General features: G+C 53.3%; 1 protein-coding gene across 2 annotated transcripts in view; it reads right to left on the reverse strand.

Annotated features, from left to right (window-relative positions):
- The window catches only part of Coro2b (coronin 2B), a 92,727-nt gene that overhangs the window by 46,991 nt on the left and 24,953 nt on the right, over positions 1-20,783 (reverse strand). Inside the window, exons 1-2 of one of the 2 annotated variants that reach the window (XM_004628783.3) lie at positions 10,891-10,955; positions 4,012-4,212 (exon numbers count right to left, since the gene is read on the reverse strand). In XM_004628783.3, coding sequence (XP_004628840.1) covers positions 4,012-4,212 — 201 coding nt within the window. In that variant the 5' untranslated portion in view covers positions 10,891-10,955. Of the gene's footprint in view, positions 1-4,011; positions 4,213-10,890; positions 10,956-20,783 lie in introns of those variants that run through there. The other variant, XM_023712539.1, reaches the window with a different exon arrangement.

Genomic DNA, 20,783 nt, shown 5'->3' on the forward strand with positions numbered 1-20,783 from the left:
AAGACAGATGCTTAAGCCACTGAGCTCTTTCGCCAGCCCCTTTTTATCCACGCAGAATATTATCGGAAGTATGTTTCTCGGGGCTGGGGAGATGGGTCAGTAGAATAAGTGCTTTCCTGTTAAAAAAAAAAAAAAGGGACCTTTCTCTCACTAGACATTCCTCTACATCACTAGCTCTGAGTATGGTTTGGGGACACCCTGAGGTCCTCAAGACCCATTCAGAGTCCAAAATGCCTTCATAATAACACTCAGATAGTGTCTGCTTCTCAGTCCTCTCACCGGTGAATAGGGAGGCTTCCTGACACTGCAAGATGTGATGTCCCCAAAGCTGCAGCAGAAGCCGACTCGAGAATCGGCGGTCTTCCATTAAGCCATGGGAGTATTAAGGGATTTACACAAGCATAAAGTAGCCAGGTATGACGGTGAACGGCTGTAATCTCAGCAGTCTGGGAGGCTGAGGCAGGAGGATTACGAGTTCAAGCCCCGCCTGGGCAAAGGAGAGACTTTGTAAGATCCCACAGGACTATGAATGTAGCTCAGTGCGAAGGCCCTTGGTTCAATCCCCAAGTACCAAAGGCAGGCAAAAAAAGCACGAAATAATGCCATTCTTCTCTCTCTCTCTCTCTCTCTCTCTCTCTCTCTCTTTTGTTTTAGAAACTGTAGTTATTATTCAAAAATATACATTTCTTGGAGAACACGAAATGGATTTATCATTTCAAGTGATTGAATAAATTTACTTTTTGACTCAATTTTTAAGATTCATTTTTATTTTAAACATGCTAAATGTTGATAGCTCTGGCCCCTATACACAAAGGTCCTTAGATCTTTAATAGGCTTGAGAGGGCAGGGCTGGGGCAATAGCTTGGCCGTCTAATTGCCTGCCTGGCAAGTGCAAGGACCTGGGTTCAACCCCTGGCACTGCATGCCAAGCTACCCTCAAAACTGGGTGTGGTGGCACATTCTTGTAATCCCAGCACTGGGGAGGCTGAGACAGGAGGATCACTATGAGTTTGTTGTAATCCCCTGCACCAAATGAATAAATAAAAATTTATTTATTTATTTTTTTAAATTTTTTAAAATTTTTATTTATGTGTGTGTGTATGTGTGTGTGTGTGTGTGTGTGTGTGTGTGTGGCCAGCTCAGCCCACCAGGGGGCGGGGCTGGCTGGCATGTGGTGCTGGGGGATTGAACCCACGGTCCCTGTGCTTTGCCTAGCTTGTTCTAAGTAGGTGCTTTAGACCACTGAGCCATCTCACCAGCCCAAATAAATAAAAATTTAAAAAAATAGAATTAAGAGGGTAAAGCGAGGCTGAGACTGGTGGTTTGGGGGCACCTGCTCCACAAGGACAGTTTGAATGACTACATATACCCTCTGTGGGTGTCCCCTAACTCATCTGATCACCCCCAAATGGTGGACTCATGCTGGTCTCTAACTTTTCATTGCTATAAAATAGCTGCACAACTCACTGACTTCTATAAACTTCTTGCCATGAGAGAAAAAAATAAGCTAGTGGTGTAGGGGGCATCAGTTTCAATCAATTTTCAGTGAATCACATTACACAAACTGTGTCAAGGAATGTAAGTTGAAAAAAGGACACAGGAAATACGCACGTTCGCATAAATCCCATTTTTACAGAGGGACTGGTCCCCTGTAAGGGGTACTTTCTTTTCTGCCACCTGGGAAGTGCTCACAAAATCCCCTTATATTCCATGTTGGGGTTACTGACGATGCTCTATTCTTTGGTTGCCCTTATAGGAATTGGGAGGGTTGGAATCTTAAGGCATTTGATTTCTGTTTTTATTTATTTTTCATTTTTTTATGTATTTAGTACAAGGTATCCAAGGTCTATAGGGTCTCACTATGTAGATCAGACTCCTAGCGATCTGCCTGTTTTCAGCCTCCTAAGTGCTGGGATTAGAGGTGCATGCCACCACGCCCAGTCTCAATTGCCATCTCAGCAAGCCCTGGGGGCGGGGCCAGCATGACAGGCTGGGCATCGAAGCCGGGCTGCTGAGTTCTGCCTAAGCAGGCGCTTTAGTCCACTGAGCTATCTGGCTGGCCGTGATTGCTGTTCTTTAAAATATATAATTTTAGGGAGGGGGAGATGGTAAGTACCTGCCTGGCAAGCGCAAGGTCCTAAATTTGATCCCTGGTACTAAAAATATATATATATAATTTTAAAAAGGTTTGTTTTTAAAAAGTCAAGTACTAGGAATTTCTGCACATTTTATTTGACAGTGCCTTGCTATGTAGCTCAAGCTGGTCTTGAACACACAATCTGCCTCAGCCGCCCAAGCACTGGAATTACACCATCACACCCCACAAACTGCAGCTTTATATAGACTTGAGAATAGCTCTATTTAAGACTTCAGAAGTAGAATGGCCCAGCTGCTGGGCATCTTAGTTTTTCTTCCTTCCAATGCTGGGGGTTGAACCCCGGTCTCCCACATGCTAGGCAAGTGCTCTGCCATTCAGCTGTAATCCCAGGCTCTATAGTGTACCCTTGCTTGTTAGCTGATGTCACCCTGTCACCTCATTTCCATGTTACCAAGAGTATATTGGAGCCCTGTGCTCTCTGTCTGTCTGTCTCTCTCTCTCTTTCTCTCTTTGCAATACTGAAGATTATTACCCTTATATTTTTTCTGATTAGTTAGGTTAAGCAATATATTTGCTTTCCTGTGCAATGCTTATGTATCTTTTGTCCACAGGGGAAGGTCTTATTGGCCCTTCTGGAACGCTTTCGCATTCTGCGTATAAACCTTCCACCTGCTACTTAGACCAAATGTTTTCCCCGAGCATGCTGCTCGCCCTTGCATTTCATTTAGGCGCCGTATTCTAGGATGGGACCTGAGTGGGAAAACTTTATGCTACTCCGTTAATTATTTCCTCAATGCGAGAGTCTTGTCTTGGTTTACAAGCCTTCCCAGACTGCTGTGATTTTTAAAATGCTCTCCATTTTTCTCTAATACACTAGCAGGTTTTCTTTTGCTTAGATCTTTAATCCATCTTGGCTTAGTTTTGTTCTGAGATAAGGCTTTAGGCTCAGGAGGAGAGGTGAACTGCATTTCAGAAGTTCAGTGTGGGGCTGACAACTGCCCCGAGGAAGTGACAAGGCACCCCTTTTTGTATGGCTCTGAGGTGCCTCTCACACCCCTTCTGTCTTGAGGCCACTGCGGCAGGTGCAGCCAGAGGAGCAGAGGCCAGAGACACTGAGTGACAAGCCCGAGGTTCCAGAGCAGTGCCGGTGGGGTACAATCCAGACATCCTGCCTGCAGGTCAGACCTCTCTACTTGTCAGGCTCTGTCCTCTGGGTCACATCGCTGTCCCTTTGGGGGGAAGGGGCATCTGGCTTAAGCCTTTCCCACTCTGAGTCCCCACTTGGGGAGGACAGGCTGAGAAATGTCCCTGCACAGGCCCTGATGGTACAGCCCCAGGAGCCCAGGTTCCCTTCCACCCATATCCCTCTTCCCAGAGCGGCTTGGCAGAGGGCAGATGTGGGGATGAGTCAGGCTGAAAGGGGGAACTCAGCCATAAATGAGCAGGACCACAGCAAGCCTTCTGCTAGGACGCGTGAGCTCCTGCGGGGGCTCTGCCTGAATGGCTATCGCTTGCAAATTTCATGATCTAGGCTATGGAGATTTAATCTTGCTGGATCCACATAACCAGCAGCTGAGGGCAGAAGACCTTCAGAGAGGTGGTTCAGGATGAGGCAGGAGGTCGTGACTCCCAGCCTCTAGGGGGTGCGCAATCACATGTTTAATTCTGCCATACCTGTGGCTGGGTCTTCATCCTCCAGCTCTGCACTGAAAGGACATCCAGGATGCAGAATTGTAGACCCAGGCCTGATCTTGGGAACGCGTCTTTCCAGGTCCTCAGGAAAGGGACCTCTGGAAACTGACCCTGACTTGCCCACATGCCCCCCTCCAGGGATGCTTGGGAAAGAGAGCTCAAGTCCTGGATCTGGGGCACATTCACTCTGTGGATGCTCCCAAAGCTCCAGGGCCGCCTACCTGCTCCAGGGGGATGACAAGGAAGGAGCCGCCGCCCGCGCTCTCAGTAACGATGGCCAGGAAGCGGGCATTGACGGCACAGAAGTGGTTGTCATGTACATTCTTGGTGATGGGGATCCCGTCGAAGCAGAGCTCCCTGTTGGCCACCTTGCCGTAGACGTTCCGGAACTTGGAGCTGCGGTACTGCGGACGCCAGGACATCTGAGGGGCCAGAGAGACAGTCAGACGGGTCACTGCTTCCTGAAGACCCTGGGGACAGGGCTGCTCCTCCAGTATGCTGGAGGTGACGAGCCAGAGCGGGCAGAAGGAACAGAAGTGGCCTGGCTCAAGCTCACCATGCGACCAGCCTTGTACTACAGGACTGATTCTGAAAATACTACGGGCTGCAGGCTGGCACAAGGGCATCCACACATTGCTGCTTCGGTGACCACACCCACCCACCTTCCAGAAAGACCACAGGATCCTTAAACTACCAAGGAACGAGAAACTACCATTAATGAAGCTAGTTTTTTTTTTTTTTTTTTTTTTAAAGTAGTGAATCAATTCAAAGAAAAATATGCCAAGTGTGGTGGCACACACCTATCATCCTAGCACTCCAGGGACTGAAGTAGGGGCGTGGATGGGAGTTCCAGACCAGCCTGGGCTGCATAGCGAGGCCAGGTTTCAAAAGACACAGAAAGGAAGATGAAGGAAGAAGAAAGGAAGAAAGGCAGGCAGGCAGACAAAAAGAAAGACAAGTATGGGAGGCCTGGGGACCTGGCAGAAGTCCACTAGGAGGTGGAATTCTGGGACCCACTCTGTCTGGTCCAGGTGGAATATTCTAGAATCCACAGTTGTTGCAGGAGAGAGGTTGCTTCCTCCAACATCTGCTCCCTGGTGGTGCCTGCCAGCCTGGAGTGGCTTCCGCTCCTGTCTCTGACCAGCTGGCCTGAGCCTTCAGGCCTTGGCAGCCTCTACAGAGCCCCACACTGCCAGCAACTCACTGGGATCCTAATCCAGACCTCACCCTGGTTCTCCCCTCCCGGGTAAGAGTCTGCTCAGTGGCCACAGGAAGTGATAGCGCCTTTACAGCCCCACTGAGCTCTGAGCCTTCCTGGACCCTAGAGGCTAAGGCAGCCCAGCCAGGTACCCTGCTTGGTGGCATCCAGCATCCCTGCTTAAGGGAGACCCACTCGGGCAGGGGTACAGACTCCAAATAGCCACGTCTGGTGGCTGGGAACACTAAATCCTCTCCCTCACACCTATAGTTTCCAAAGGTCTCAGAGCTCCACCAGGATGGGTGCTACTTCTGAGCCACATAGACAGTCATACATACCTCACCCCGTTGTATACGAGCTGACACCCAGCTGCCTGCCAGGCACCTGAGCGCTCTCCTGAGCCCCTACATGAGCCACATTTATCCAGGATGCACCGGCCTATCTCTGTCTCCCCAACTCTACCCCTTTCTCCTCAGCCTGCTGCCCTTTCCTACCTTTCCTGCCCTTCCATACCTCTCCAGCTCTCAGTCCCCAGGGTGCAGCTGCAGCAGAGGTACCTGTGGCAAAGGCCCCTGGCGGGCACCCTGCCTGCTTCCCCCATCTTACTCTGTCTCCCCGGCCCAGCAGGAACCCCTGCTCTGGTCGCTGTACTCACAGCCATGCTGCCCCCTGGGGACTGGCCCAGGTGGGTCTAGAGGAGCAGGCCAGCTTCCAGGAGCAGGGGTCAATCGCCACAGCACACCCTCTGCTGGGCCTTGGAGGGGTCAGGCAGAGGCTGGGGACCCTGGGCCCTTTCCTGTCTGGCATCCATCTTCTACTCCTCCCCCTCATGTCCCCCTGTCTTTCTCCCCAGACCCCTCTTTCTTCCTTCCATTGTGGAACTACTGCCAAGGAATTTGCAAAGCTCACGACACCTGCCTTCTGAATCACACCTCATGCCTCCCCTATGAAGAAGCACAGCCTCCCACCTCAGTGCGTCGCCACAACCACATCTAAGAAAGGTGACAACAATCTCTGCAGACCATCTGCCACCCAGCCATGTTGCAATGCCCCCAAAGTGTCTTTCACAGCTACTTCAGCACCTTAACTGTGATCTGACTAGGGTTCAACACAAGGCTCATGGGTCGCATGGGATGTCACAGCCCCTGTCTTACCTCTCTCAATCCAGAACACGCATATTTTCTGGTCTTTAATTTCTTGGCTTTTTTGTTTTTTGAGATGGGGTTTGGCTATGTTGTTCAGGTTGGCTTTGAACTCACTGTGGAGCCCAGGTGGGCCTCAAACTCATGGCATTCCTCCTGCCTCAGCCTCCCCAGTGCTGGGATACACGTGTGTACTGCTACATCCAGCCGACCTCTTGTCTTTGATAATGGTGAGAAAGTCAAGAAGAGGGAATGAACAAGCAGGCCCTTGGTTGGGCTGGCGACAGAGAGGGGACATTGGCCAGTTCTACGGGTGTGTCCTGGAAGGTGGAGGACGCAGGGCGGAGGCCTGGGACACAGGTCAGGCCCTGCGCACAAGGGACCTGCTTTCCGCTGCCTGTGCCGAGCCTGAGCTCATCTGAGGTCAGGGAAGGGAAGCAAAGGTTCCTCCCTGTGCTGTCAGAGGCACCACTCCCAGGCTGCAACTGGGGGCACTGTGCACACCCCCAGGGACCTCAGTGCAGGGCCACAGAGAGAGGACCTGGAAGTGCGGCTCTTTGCTCTTTTCTTTCAAAGCCTGACTCTCAGATCTTGGTGGATTCCGTGTAGCACAGTCTAATGGAACACAAGGTCATTGCTGGTCTGTCTGTCTGCCTGTCAACCTTACAGGATCACTGAGCACAGGGTGGGCCGCCACTGAGCTCCCCCAAGGGAAGGCCTTTTGCTATGGTTAGAGCCGCCTGACATAGAAAAGGGAGGTCATGAGACTCCCGTCCCTAGGGAACTTCTGGGCTTTGGTGCCTGACCTCTGTATCCGGGCCACGTGGGATTCCACTGAGCTTTGTGGCTACAGAGCACGTGCTGGTTCTACCCACCCTAGGTGGGTCCTTTCCTCCTCCATGAACCCCACCCCTACGTGGGTGGTGGCCCAAACGATCTCTGCTCTCATATGGTGACTGCCACTTTCTGGGACATCCCCGAGCTGAGTGATGCTTGACAAAAGGAAGCTTTAGGTCTGTCCCTTTTTTTTTCTCTAGTTCTAGACCGGAAGTGCCTAGACATCCGACTTCCGGTCCCTGCAGAGCCTCTGGTGCAGGGCTCCCAGACAGCATGAGGCCCAGGGTGACGCTGGCTAGGTGACCTCTCAGTATACCACGGAGGTGCCTCCACTGTGGGGGGCTCTGGACTTCATTTGCAATGGGGCCGAGGCCCACCTACTCACCATCTCCCCCAGACACCTCCCCAGCTGCCCACGGGATAGAGCTGTGCAGACTCCATGGTCCCGCTGACAAGATGTAGCACACAAGTGCCTAATGTGAAGCTCAGAGGGGGCTAAGGGACTTCAGAATCCCAGGTGTCCCAGCGGCAGAGCCTGTTTCAGCCAAGAACTTTCGACTCCCAGTCTGACATTGCTCCCAGCATCAGACATCTCCTTTGGCCTCTCTACCCCAAGTCTTACCTCTCTCTGTTCAGTCTCTAAATCAGAGCACCACACATAGGTGTAATGAAATTGTAGTAAGCAGGCTCTGGGGAGTCAAAAATAGCCAAATGTTTCTATCTTGCCGCTGCCACTTCCTAACTGAACAACTCTACGAGTTGCTCAACCTCTCTGAGCATCCACTTCCTTATCTGTGCACTGGGAATGACCCCCAGCTCCTGGCTACAATGAGGCAGCCACCTGCGAGCTGCCTCACAAGGTACCTGGCATAGAACGGGTGTCTGCCAAACGCTGGTCCTTCCCTCGCCTTCCCTGTAAGGGCAAGGCTGTGACCTCAGAGAGTCAGGCTTGGGCTAGGCTGCACAGAGGGTCAGAAAGAGGCAGGGAGAGGCTTTGGCCCCAGATGTGCACAGCTGCAGGGCTGGCTCCCTGGCAGCCTCCCCTGGGTCCCCGCCAGCTTGGTCTCTCTCCGAGAAGAGCCTGGAAGGAAGAGGCACTCATTTCGCAGCCGAGTGGTCCTTGCAGCCTCTTAAGAAATAGAAGCTGGCTTTTCTCCCCACCCCCCCTCCGAGCTAACTGCAATGTGTGCTCCACGCGGAAGCATGTTGTATCCTGTCCTCGGCTCTCGGGGATGATTTATTGTGGCTGGCAGGGCCACCTTCTAGATGACGATAACGAAAATTTAGTCCTTTAACTGGAACACAAAACGTACATGGACAGTTGGGCTTTTTGGCTTATTTTTCCTGTTTTTGGCTCAGGTGGGGGCTTGCTTGCGGCTCTGTCTGTCCTGCCATAGGGCTGGGGAGGAGCCCCAAGGACCTCTTGGATCTGCCCTGGTGGCTGCGGCCAATACTCTCCCGGGAGAGCCCCCCCATCCTTGTCCATTGGAGAACAGCTGGCAGATCCTGGTGTCTGGTCACTTGCTGTGTGCTCTGGGACAAGCCACCTGCCTTCACCAGCGTCAGTGTCCCCTTCCCTGAAATGTGGGAGTCCATGCACTTGGGTCCTGGGAGCTTCACTGTGTGATGTGGAATGTGTGGGTGCCCCTGTCGTGGATGACTCCGTCTCAGCCACCTGACATCTTGCTCAAATTCAGAAACAAGAGTGGCTGATGTGTCCTCCGCCATCACTGAGCCAGGAAAATAGGCCTCCCGGGGAGGGACACAGGGAGAAAGCAGAAAGGAACCTTCCCAGAGTCCTCGGCTACCCGCTAGCCAGAGCTATGGGGCCTGGGGACACGAAGCTTCCACTTCCACCTCTGTGGCACAGAGGGGAATGATCTGACTCCAGTGAGCAGAAAATGACTTTCTCCGAATATCACTTGGAATTAGTCAGAAAACACCAGAGCTGTTTCCAACCTGGCTCCCGGGCAGCCAGACCTGGGCTTTCAGGATCTGGTCTGCCCACCCCGGATGGCAGCCCTAGGAGGGCAGCTGAGAGCATCTTCTAGGCCCAGGTTGAGAACCGCTGGTGTGAAGAGGCACAGCCACCCCAGAAGCTCCCTTTGTGGAGAAGCCGGACAACCGCTCCTTCTCTCCCAAGCTCGAGCTCTGGGGTGAATCCACAGGGTTTGGGCCTTGGGGATCCGGCAGTGCCAGGAGGGGCTGACTGGGCATAGCTGTGGTGCTTGGCAGGCCTAGGGTGCGGGAAGGTGACACGTGGCAGCCACGAGGTGGGCCTTGCAGCTGGGTCACCTACACAAGCACCCTGAGCACACCTCACCAGTTCCGCCTTGGCCATGTCCCTGGGGCCCTGGGCGGTACATTGATGCCCTAGTGAGACTCTCTCTGGCCACGTGTCCTAAGCAGTCAGACCTGTTTCAGGATCTGGCCTGCTCACCCCAGATGTCAGCCCCAGGAGGGCAGGGACTGTGTTTGGGCAGCAGCGCTTGATGCCTGGTAAATGCCAAAAAATGTGCCCCTGTGGACGCATGGGTCTGGGGCCATGGAGCCTGCGAGGTGTTTACCCACCAGCTCTCTGTGGAAGGGCCGTTTCCAGGCTCCATGCAACACTATGGAATTTGTAGTTGAGTCAAACAGCAAGGGTAGGGAGGGGACAGAAAAAGGCGAGGTCACAGAGGCAGACAGATGGGCAAAGGGAGGCTGTGCAAATGGGGTGTTCTCTGCATCTCCTTCCGTGCAGCACTCCCCAGGCCCCGGGCCTGGCCATTCCCAAGCTGTCGAGAGCCCTGAACCATGTGGCGTGTGGAGTCTAGCCTGTACCCAAGGCAGGAGAAAGCTTTGCTGTGTCCCATTAGGCCGCCACCAGCCACCAGTGGCCATTTAAGTTCAGACGAGTTACAATGAAATCAAGCGACAGATTAACTCCTCGGTTAGACTCTGCACACGTCCAGGGCTCGATAGCTTGTGTGTGCATTGTGGCCACCAAATTACATGGGTGATGGCTTCTCCGCAGCTTCGGAGTGGTCCATTTGAACAGCACTGGCAGAACATCACTGAGCCCACAGTCAACGCCTGCGAAAGGAGGATCAACCTGAGCCTCCACCCTCGCGATTGCTGGGTGGGACGTGAAGGGCTACGGAAGGCTGCAGAGTGGGGCGACCCCCACTCAGTTCCTCCCCATTTCCTGCCAAGGCGCAGGGCTCTTCCCCACCACGGAGCAGGAAGCTGCCTCTGCCCAATGGATGGATCCTGCCTCCCCCTAGTCCTCGGAAGCCTATCAAAACATAGCAGGAGTGGGCAAGTTGGGCTGGCACCTTCCTGAAGCCTGCAGTCACAGGGCCCAGACCAAGCCCTGGTCCACACCCAATGCTGCCCCAGCCAGATCCAGCATCTGACTCTGGACTGACTTCATCCTGCTTCTCTGCAGCCTTCCTGCCTGAAAGCTGGGCTGGGCTGGGCTCCGCAGGAGGAGGCTGCAGGGCTCTGCCTCAGCCCCTGGAGTACATCTGCCTTTTCTGAGGTCCCCGATCCTGCAGTGGGCTTCCCCGGATCACAAGCCTTGTCCACCCCTATATCCACAGGACAGGCTCTCCCCACCCCACCCCATCTTCCTGGCAAGAGGTGTGTGGAATTGTAGCCTTCCGTGTCAGAGACCCGCATGGCCATCGACATACATCCTCATTTACAGCCTGGGTCCCTGAGATGGTGGCAGCCTGTTCAGGTCACACAGCAAGGCCAGTCTGTGCTCCCCTGTAGGCTGCTCCCCACCCTCAACCCCTCAGCACCTTCAAGGGTTCTGAGGCCTGTCTGAGGATGCTCTGACCAGACTGGAGGGAGGAGGAGGGGCATGGAGCTCACAGCACGGGCCCAGCACAGGGTTCTGTTTGCAGCTTGAGCCCGGTGTGTGCCAGACTGCTGACCTATTTTGAGGAGTGGAGGCTTTGCTGGCTGGGAGATGGTCTCCCCCTCATGCCCCCTGATCTGCAGGCTGGTGGGAGAACTTGAGGTGGTTTGGGGCCACAGGGGGAAACCTGGGACAGGAGACAGGGAAGCCAGCCACTCTTGGGCTCAGGAGGAGGATACTCAGGAGTGACCCCCTGGCTCTGACTGAGCTACAGTTCTTACCTGAACCCACTTACACCTCCTTCCAAAGAGCCCTTCTGTGAGGTAGGCTGAGCCCTGAGCCCCTGCCCACAACAACTGTGTAAAGGGCTGGGCTGAGGGGCAGGCACCTTCATGCTGCCCTCCTAGCTTGCCATGTGTGAGACCACACACACAGCAGGTGTTCAAAAAACCACTGGACCCAGCACTTCCGCTCCAGTTCTCCTACCACTCCAGCCTCTATTTCTCCCATCCTCTTCTGTGATCCCCTGGCCTCTCGGTCCCTGAAGGCAGAGTTGAGGAGAGGCCTGATCCAGAGGCCACCACTAAGGGACCTGGCTGTGAAATGTCCTCCCTACCCCCGGGATTTCCCCGAGCTGGTTCTTTCCCTCCAGGCCTCCATCTTCACGTGTCCCCAAGCCAGGGCCATGCAGGGCCGCCAGAGGCCCGGATGCAGCCAGAAGCGCGATTTCCTCTGGGACTTCACAGCAATTCAAGAAGCCTCGCTCTTTCTTTCTTTGGTGGAACCCAGGATTGCACTCAGGCCCTTGCGCTTGCCAAGGACGCACTTATTCTACTGAGCCATCTCCCCGGCCCCAAGGTGCCTCTCTTGCTGAGGGCCTACAAACTTGTCCATGAAATTCATGTTACCGAGCAAATGAAAGCATTCCTGTTTGCAGCCCCTCAGACAACTGCATAACCGACTCTCAAAAGGATTCAGGTCCCAGCCAGGGAAGGCTGCTCTTTCTGTGTCTGTAGCCAATGCGGCCCCTCTGACGGCTCCTCTGACAGTCTCTGTTCCCCTCTCCTCCGGGTCACTGGCCTATCCTTGGGACCATAATGGCTCCCCCCTTGGCGGGAGCAACCAGGATACTGCAAAGGCTTAAGTGTAGATTCACTGCGCCGGGGGCGGTGGCCAAGGTAAAAGCCAGCACCTGAGGTAAGGATCAGTTGAATAGGTTGGAGAGAAACGTAATTTAAAAACACATTGCTGCGTTTGGCCCTTTTGTGTCTACTAACTATGGCCTTCCCTCTCTTCCCCTAAGTAGCCTCCATTTATTCAGAGATTTAAGCAAGTCCAGCTCTAAGAGCCCCAGTAAGAATCTGCAACTGCCACTGCAGCCCTGTCCTCCCGGTCAGCAACACTCCTGACCACAACAATAGGCCTCGGGCAAGTTCTTCAGCTCTCTGGAGCCCGAGCTCTCCTCTGTGTCCCTTCTGGCCTCCCTCGGAGGGTTCCACACATGCACACAGCCAAGAGCTGGCTTCGGGGAGGTGGCACAGCTACAGACCCTGCCTGGAGGCGCCAAGTGTCACCGGCCACCACTCCCATACCAGTCTGTCCTCTCCTATGACCTAAGAGTGGTCCAATGACTTGGGCCACCAAGCGACAGAAGTCTGCTGGGGTGAAGGTGCTTCTGGGAAAGAGTATTTTCTTATTAACCAAAGAAGACGGACACAAGGAAAGCTCTTTCTTGGCAGTGTCTAAGGTGCCGCTTTCTGTCTCAGTTTGCACCTGAGGGTGTAAGGCCTGGGGCTGTCTTGAGGCCAAGAGGTGACAAGCTCCACACCCAAAAGCCAACATGATAAAAAGGGAGATCAAAAGGAAATACTGTGGAGATACTATGAAGGCATTAAACCAATGCAAGACCCTCTTCCTCCAGATGGTCATGGTTCAACAGTCCACAAATACCCCTAGTGTAGCTGCAGTCCTTCTCATTTGGAATTTTGTGTTACTTGTAGCCACGCGCATTTTAACTGATAAACATGAGAAACGGCAAAGGGTGGCACGTCCCTGATATGTGGACGTGGCCCCCGGCCCCCCACTCGGTCCCCATGCAGTCTCTCTGCTCTTGCAATGAAGAACCTAGAGGTGACAGGGGCCCTAACACCGCAATCCTCACCTCATCCCCAGGTTTTCTCTGGCCACTCAGCAGGGGTCCCTGGGGTGGGCAGAGGCTGCTGCTCGTGCAGCTGGGAAACAGACATGCCGCGCTCCACGGCACCTCCGGGTGCTGAGGCTCCAAGGACTCCCCCTGGTTTCTGAGCTCCCTAACTGCTGCCATTCTGCAAGTCCCACAGGGAAGAGGGCCGAGGGGAGAACGTGTTATGGACACAAACTGCTAGGCACGCAGCGGGCAGCAGCACCCTCCTTCCTGGCCAGCCCCGCGGCAATGCTGGGAGCCAGAGTGGGGCCCTCAGGCAGCTCGCGGAGGGCAGCAGGGCTTGTGGGTGACTCTTTAGCTGTCGTGCACGCACACACACGTGCACACACATATGTACGCACACACACAGACATGCATACGCATACTGCTACTGCAAGAGCTGAGCCCAAGGCAGTGGGGTTCGGGTCCCAAGTAGCTTCTTCCTCAGCCTCCTCGGAGTCTCTGGACCTGACCCCAGAAGGCTGCTCCTGTGGATGACCCACCTGCAGGTCATGTCCCTGTCACAGATGCTCCGGTGAAGTCTCTTCACGCATGTCGCCCTCTCCCTGCCCTGGTCCCAGGCTGTGTTCTCTGTTTCAGTGCCTGTCGTTCACCTTGAAAATCAAACCTGTGGCTTCCCAGGTGCAAACCTGTTGTCCTGTCTGGTCTACATGGTGACACCTCTGAAGACACTCTCTATGCACCCCTCCCATAGAGTCAGGGCCAGCCCAGGTCATGGAGCCCTTGCAAGGACAGAAAAAGGTGCCTCTCCTCTGGCAGCCTCAGCTGCAGATTAGAGCCTATGGCCAGGTGCGTGGGCCGTGGACTGCTGTCCTTGTGCAGTGCGCAACCTGCGCAACAGTTTCTTGGGCACTGTGTACTCCGGAAGTGTCCCACCCACCACCAGAACATATAGAGGGGCTTGGCCTCCCAGAACAATTGGACCAAGTGACAACACAGGGGTTGTGGCTCGCACGGCAGGATCTCTGGCTTTTGCTCATGCTGAGGCTGCGATCCATCGGCTGCTTTTCTCCTCTGCCATTCACAGAAATCTTATCCCACAGCTGGAGCCACCTCCAGCGCCATTTCAGCAGGGGACTTGTCTGATTTGCCCAATCAAAACAAGCCTCCCTCACTTTCTTTTCCAGCGGCACAGAAGAACAATATGTGCAGTGTGCACAACTCTCCTGAGGCCTCGCACGCTGGGGAATCAGGCCCTGCTGGGAGGCTACAAGGTCAAAGAGGTGGGCTGCTAGCAGTGTCACAGAAAGAAACAGGAGCCGAGCCTGCTGGCCACGCTTGGCATCCCAGACGCTTGGGAAGCTGAGGCAGGAGAACTGCTTGATCCGGGCCAGCCTAGGCCATTCGGTGATCCTGACTCAGGATGAAAAATAAGGAATGAGTGGAGGTGTAGCTGAGTGGTGGAGCACTTGCCTAGCACGCACATGGCCCTGGGTTCAATCCCCCCCCCACACACACACACAATGCAAAAAGATAGAAAGCCTAGAAAATACTGGAGCGCCAGTGTGTGGAGGTGTGCTCATCCCAGCCCTCAGGAGGCTGAGGACGGAGGATCACTGTGAGTTTGAGGCCAACCTGAACTGCAGAGTGAGACCCTATCTCAAAAAAATAAATAAATAAATAAAATAAAATCCTAGAGCACATGGGTTGACTTTTGAGTTTTGGTTTTATATATACACTTAACACAGACATATTGTGTGTGTGGGTGTCTGCATGTGTGCAGACCTGCGTGTACAAACACACACACACATACACACACACACACACAAACTGAACCACAGCACAACAACCTTCTTGCTAGGAGTTGTGGTCCAAAAAGTAAAAAAAAATAAAAAAATAAAAAAAAAAATACAGCATTTGCTGGGGTCCCCAGAGGGCAGGGACTGATGTATGCCCCACTGTCTCCAGCACCTCAGAGAGCCCAGCATATAGTAGATGCTCAACAAATATTTGTCAAAGTGAACTGGAAGACCCAGGGACCCAGAATGGCGCTTGATCTGGGCAGCCCGGGTGCCTGTTGGCACCCTGCTCAGCTATGGCCGCTGAGGGGTCCCTCAGGCGCAGAGCCCACCCTGAGCCATGCTGCGCACACTCAGGGGCGACTTCAACAGAGGCAGCTGCTATGAACAGAAAAGGAAGCTTAGTCCCTGTGTCCCGAGGAGCTGCTCTGAAGGCTCCACTTCCATCCTTAAAATGGGAGTGTCTAAGGCAGAATGGTCTGCCCCACCACAAGGAAGCAGAGTGAGGAAGGACCTGGTGCCCATCTGGCCCTAGAGCAAATATACACACTTATACACACCTACACATATGCACACAAATGCACTCACGCCCCCTATGGGCTGGGGACCTGGTGCATCTCCAGGGCAGGCTGGTAGCAGAGCTGGGGCTGGAACTAAGAGCAAAGAAGGACAAAGAACATACTAAACAGATGTTGCGAGGGAGACACACAGGGCCCCCTCTATCATAGGAAGGGAGTCTGGGCCCCTCTCCCAGCACCGGGGAGTGCAGACAGCTGGTGCCATGGCGACTGGCCCGCCATCGCCTCCCCTGGTGCTTCTGGAGGCTGCCGGTCCCTCGCCTCTCTCTCTGGGGTCTCTGGGCCAGGGCAGCACCTCAGCCTGCCCTGGGGAGCCATGCAGCATCACAGTCACAGGCTCGGAGGCAGAGGGGATGACAGCTGCAGTTCAGTCCCAACCATGGCCCGGGGCCCCACCTGTCACCAGGGTCACAGCTCTGGGAAGGGTGACGGGAGACAAGGCAAGCTCAACACCTCAGGTGTCTGTGGTTGTGCGTCCTTCCCTCCTTTCCCCTCTTTCCTAGAGATCCTTGATTTCATCCTCATAGACTTCCTCCAAATGAAAGCAGAACACTGCTGACTGCCACACTGTCTTCCACTCTGACACCTGCAATGTCCCTGCAGTAAAAGAATAAAACACCAAACTCCCACGATATTTCATTGGCTGGGCTGGATTTCTTTAGTCCAGGTAAGTATGAACCAGTCACTCAGGATCGTGGTCTGTGGAGGATGTTCGGGCGCACAGCGCTGTCCGCTCAGTCCTGCCTTCCCCGTGCTTTTCCGACGCCCAGTTCTGAAAGGCTGCTTGGAGTTAGACTGACAATGCGAGTTTGGTTCAGACCCAGCTCTGGGAACCTGGGGAACAACAGGCCTGCACCAAGAGGTGTCACCGATGACTGCGGCTGGGGGAGGGGCTGAGTCTGGATCCAGCTGCTTGCAGGAAGTTTGTGAGGCAGAAGGATGACCCTGGGAGCCACTTGACCTTCAGAACCACCTTGCCTTTCTCTGCTGGAGTCCGGCCAGATTCTGAAATCTAAGTTAAGACTAGAAATAAGGCTAAATGCCGGTCTGAGAAGAAAGGAGGCTGACGAGAAACCCCTTCTGATCAGCGGCGTCCCCAACAGTGACCGGACTACACCCAGGCCGCAGGGCCCATCGTAGGCAGTGACGCCTGAGCAGGGCTGTGCCAGCACAGAATGGCGGGGCCTGGGCGGCAGCCTCGTCAGGCAGCTTCGAGAGGAGGCCGCGGTCTCCCTTCCCATCTCTGTCAAAGCCCCACACGCAGCGTGGTCTAGGAACACCCAGGACTGGTTCTCACGGTTCTGGCAGCGAGGATATCAGCTAAGATCACAGCCCCCCAGATCCGGCGTCCAGTGGGGGGCTGCTCTCCAGGGCACAGATGGAAACGTCCAGCAGCTCCCTCGCGTAGTAGAAGGATCCAGGGTCTCGTAGGGGCCTCTCATGGGGGCAATCATGCTGCTTAAGAAGGCGCAACCCTTGCCATGAGACCCCGCCTTCTGGTGGGAACGTCAGCATAAGGCTCTGGGGAGGACACAGATGTCCAGGCTGTGACACACCAGCTCAGCCCTGGGCAGACAATGAGGATTCAAAGCCCCCCTTTACATTCAGCACACAGGCACTGCCTCAATCCTTGCACCAGGCCCAGGTCTGGGCACTCTGGTGTGGGGTGACACGGCTGCACCCTTCCAGGGGCTTCTGCCCAAGGAGGACAACACTCCTCTGTCCCCTCTAGTCAGCAAGGTTAGTATGCGTCTTGTTGCCTGGATACCTGAAGCCCACAGGACACAAGAGGGTACCCAGGGAATGACTGGCCCACTGGGGCCAGTGTCCTGGGCAGGCCTGGGCACACTGGGAGGTCTGAGACCATTGTCCTGATGCTCTGAACTTACAGGGAGCTGGCACCCCCTTAACAGCCAGAAAAGCCTATTCCAGGGTCCACAATGCCCTTCCCTCTCTCTTCTCAAGCACCCCACTGAAAAGCCCGTCCCTGGGACATAGCAACCCGTGCCACCCTCTCACCTCCCAATAGCTGGACACCAGGACTCAGTGGGGAGGCAGCCCCCACCCCCACCCCGGGCTCCTACACACAGCAGCTTTGTCTGACCACTGCTGCATAATACATGGGCGCAGGCCCGGACCAGCCTCGGGCCCATCTTGGACAACAGGCCCATCACTATGAGGCTGCGAGGGGCATAGTCAGGACACAATGCGCTCCAGTCACAGTGCAGAGGGCAGGACAAAGGGCCCCTCCCCCAGGGCGCGGAGCAGGGATCGAAAGGAGGTAGACTCCGGGGGCCCAGAGAGTCCTCATTCCTCCTAGTCCTTCCGAGGGCAGCCTCCAACATGACCTTGTCCTTGAGGACTCAAGCCGTCTTAGTACCCACATTCCTTTGTCTTGTTTTTCCAAGAGGTGCTACAGCCACAGCTGGACCTGAGGTCTTACGCGATGGTTTCCAATCCTGCCTGGCCCACAGGCTCCTCCCTTTCTTATAACCAGCAGCCATGCACAAACCACGAGGAGATAAAGAGGAATAAGGGAGTGATGTTAGGAATCACTCGCTTTATGCTTCCCAAAAGAAGTGCGTTTACCTTAAGAAGGTAGCAGCCATTCTCCTGCAAGATATCTAAGTAGAATAAAACCCCACACAACCCATCCCCACAGAAGCGGAACCGGAAGTTACGTACATGGCTACTTTAGCTGTGAGTGTCTGGGAGATTTGTTTTTGAACCACCTCACAAACATTTTGACAAGGACCCAAGAGGTTACAGCACAAGTATCCCACAGTGATACCTTTAGGACAAGCAGTTAATAAAACATCATAAGCTTTGAAGAGGTACCACCCACGGGCGGCTAACTGAACAACCCACAACAGACTAAATCTATAATGAGAACGCTAACCTCGTAACTATTTCTAATTAAAAAGCAGGAATGGCAGCAATTGGACAATGGTACCATATCAAGATGATATGGAAGACAAAGATCCTTACTGAGAACTTCAGGGGTCCCAGCCAGCTCTACAAATGCATATAGTAGGGGCTTTACTGGGGACGCAGAGGTGCTAGACATCTTCAGAGCATACCAATTTCGAAACCCCAGTGAACCTAAGAGATCTGCTAAACTGATTATGAATACCATGCCCTGGTAAGCCCTGTTTAATTCCGGAGTCAATCTGGAAGTAGCTTTAGCGACATATTCAAATACAAGCTTATGGACTTGTGAAGAAACTAAACACAGGTTTGCAGTTCCAAGACTTCGCTGTATTCTTCAGAGGCAGCCCTGCCACCTGCCAGTGGGCTGAAGCCTGATCCTTCAAGATTTGCTGCATAGAGAGAAAATGAGATGCCCCCAGAGAGGGCAGAGATGGGAGAAGGGTCAGGTTCCACCTATCTGATAAACCTCAATGCGGCAGGGCATTTTAACAAGCCGCAGCTATTTGGATTCCTGAAGCGCTGAGTTTGAAGATGTGCTTTTTGCTGAGATTGCTCCTTTCCTTCTAATTCTGCTCTATTCTTACTCAAAACTAACAGTCTTAGCTTTGCATCAGGGACACACACTCCATTTCCCAAGTGCCTTTGCAACCTAGTGTATGGTCACGTGACAAAGGCCTATCCAATCAGATACAAGCAGTAATGTATGCACCAGCCCCTGCTCATCTGTAAAGGAAGGGAACCCTTCTCTTTTTTATTCCTCAAGGAATTAAAACTGGAAATTTCATTTGAGCCAACTAATCCCCTACTGGTTATCTTCCCTAAAGGGCCAAAGGCAGTTTATCACTGTCATCCATGAATACCTATGTTTCGAGCAGCACAACTCATAGTAGCTAAATTTTGGAAGCAGCGTATCTCTTCATCAACAGATAACTGGATAAGGAAAACGTGGTATTTATTCACATCGGAGTACTACACTGCCATAAATAAGGATAAATTTGAGTCATTTGTAGAAAAAAATAGATGTACCTTGAGACCATCATATTCAGTGAAATAAATCATACACAGAGGCTTAAACATCTCATGATTCTCTTATATGACAAATCCAGAGTAAAAATAAACTACTGAGCAAGAAAAAAGGCAGATAATAGAAAATAGAAAGATGGGTGTTTCTCAACTGGGAAGAAGATCAAGGGACAGAAGGAGGAGGAAGAGAGAAGAAAGAGCAAGGGGTGATGTGTCAGGGGATTGTACCAGCTCCACACAAGGAACGGAAATGTTATGCGTTCAAAACAAGGACTAATAAAAGCAAGAAACTATGCAGGAAGTGATAAAATGTTATTGAAAGACAAACAAGATCACTTGCCATTAAAAGTAATTTTGGGTGGCTTATAAAAAAGAGAAAGAAGGAAAGAAAGAGCTCAGCGGACTAAACGCTTGCTTAGATAAGCGCAGGCGTCGGGGTTCGATCCCTGGCTCTGCAGGCTGCGCTGGCCCCACCTCCGGGCGCACTGAGCCAGCGATGGAGTCCAGGTGGTGGTGTGCCCCTGTAATCCCAGCACTAGGAAGGCAGAAATCAGGAGGATCACCCCGAGTCTGAGCTGTGTAGTGAGACCCTGCAACAACCAATTACATGAACAAGAGAGAGAGAGAGAGAGAGAGAGAGAGAGAGAGAGAGAGAGAGGGAGAGGAGAGGAGAGGAGAGGAGAGGAGAGGAGAGGAGAGGAAAGAAAAGGAAAGAAAGAGGAAGGAAGGAAGCGAACTGGTCTCCACTGCTTGGTCTGTCCTTAGGATCATTTCCAAGTCTACACATTAAGGAGATGATGAGTGTAATCATGCCCGACTTCAACCCTCTATGGACACCTAGTCACTTTTCGTCCTTGTCACCATGTTCCTGGGTCACTTCAAGGCCCTGTGAGACGCATTCGCGTCCTCTCTGCAGCAGGCCTGGGACTCTCTGCTTGTCAGTAGTAAGCAGTATGGACACACCTCCCATGCGGGGTGTTTCAGGAGGAGAAGCTGGGCCCACTGCACGCCCGCTGCACGCCCACTGCACGCCCGCTGCACGCCCACTGCACGCCCACCGCATGCCCGCTGCACGCCCACTGCACGCCCACCGCATGCCCGCTGCACGCCCACCGCATGCCCGCTGCACGCCCACCGCACACCCACTGCACAGCTGATGGAATGCGTGTGCTCACACGAGATAGTATTGGACCAGCCTAAAAATGGTGCTGCTCCATATTCCTCCAGTCGAGTCCAACCAACTGACTGACCACTGTCTTCTCCTCTGGGGAAGAAAAACCACGTGGCAATTCACAGCGTGCTGTTGGTTGAAGATGTAGCCCATTTTCAGAGATCACAAACTGAAATATTATGATCAATGAGTTGTAGTATGAAGAACACAGTGATCAAAAAAAAAAAGAACACAGTGATCCTAATACACTGCTGTAATTGATGAACGAAATGATGCAAAAGATGAACTAAAGCTGGGGAGATAGCTCAGTAGAATAAGCGCTTG

This window comes from Octodon degus, unplaced genomic scaffold (assembly GCF_000260255.1).
Source record: "Octodon degus isolate 3935 unplaced genomic scaffold, OctDeg1.0 scaffold00026, whole genome shotgun sequence".
NCBI lineage: Eukaryota > Metazoa > Chordata > Mammalia > Rodentia > Octodontidae > Octodon > Octodon degus.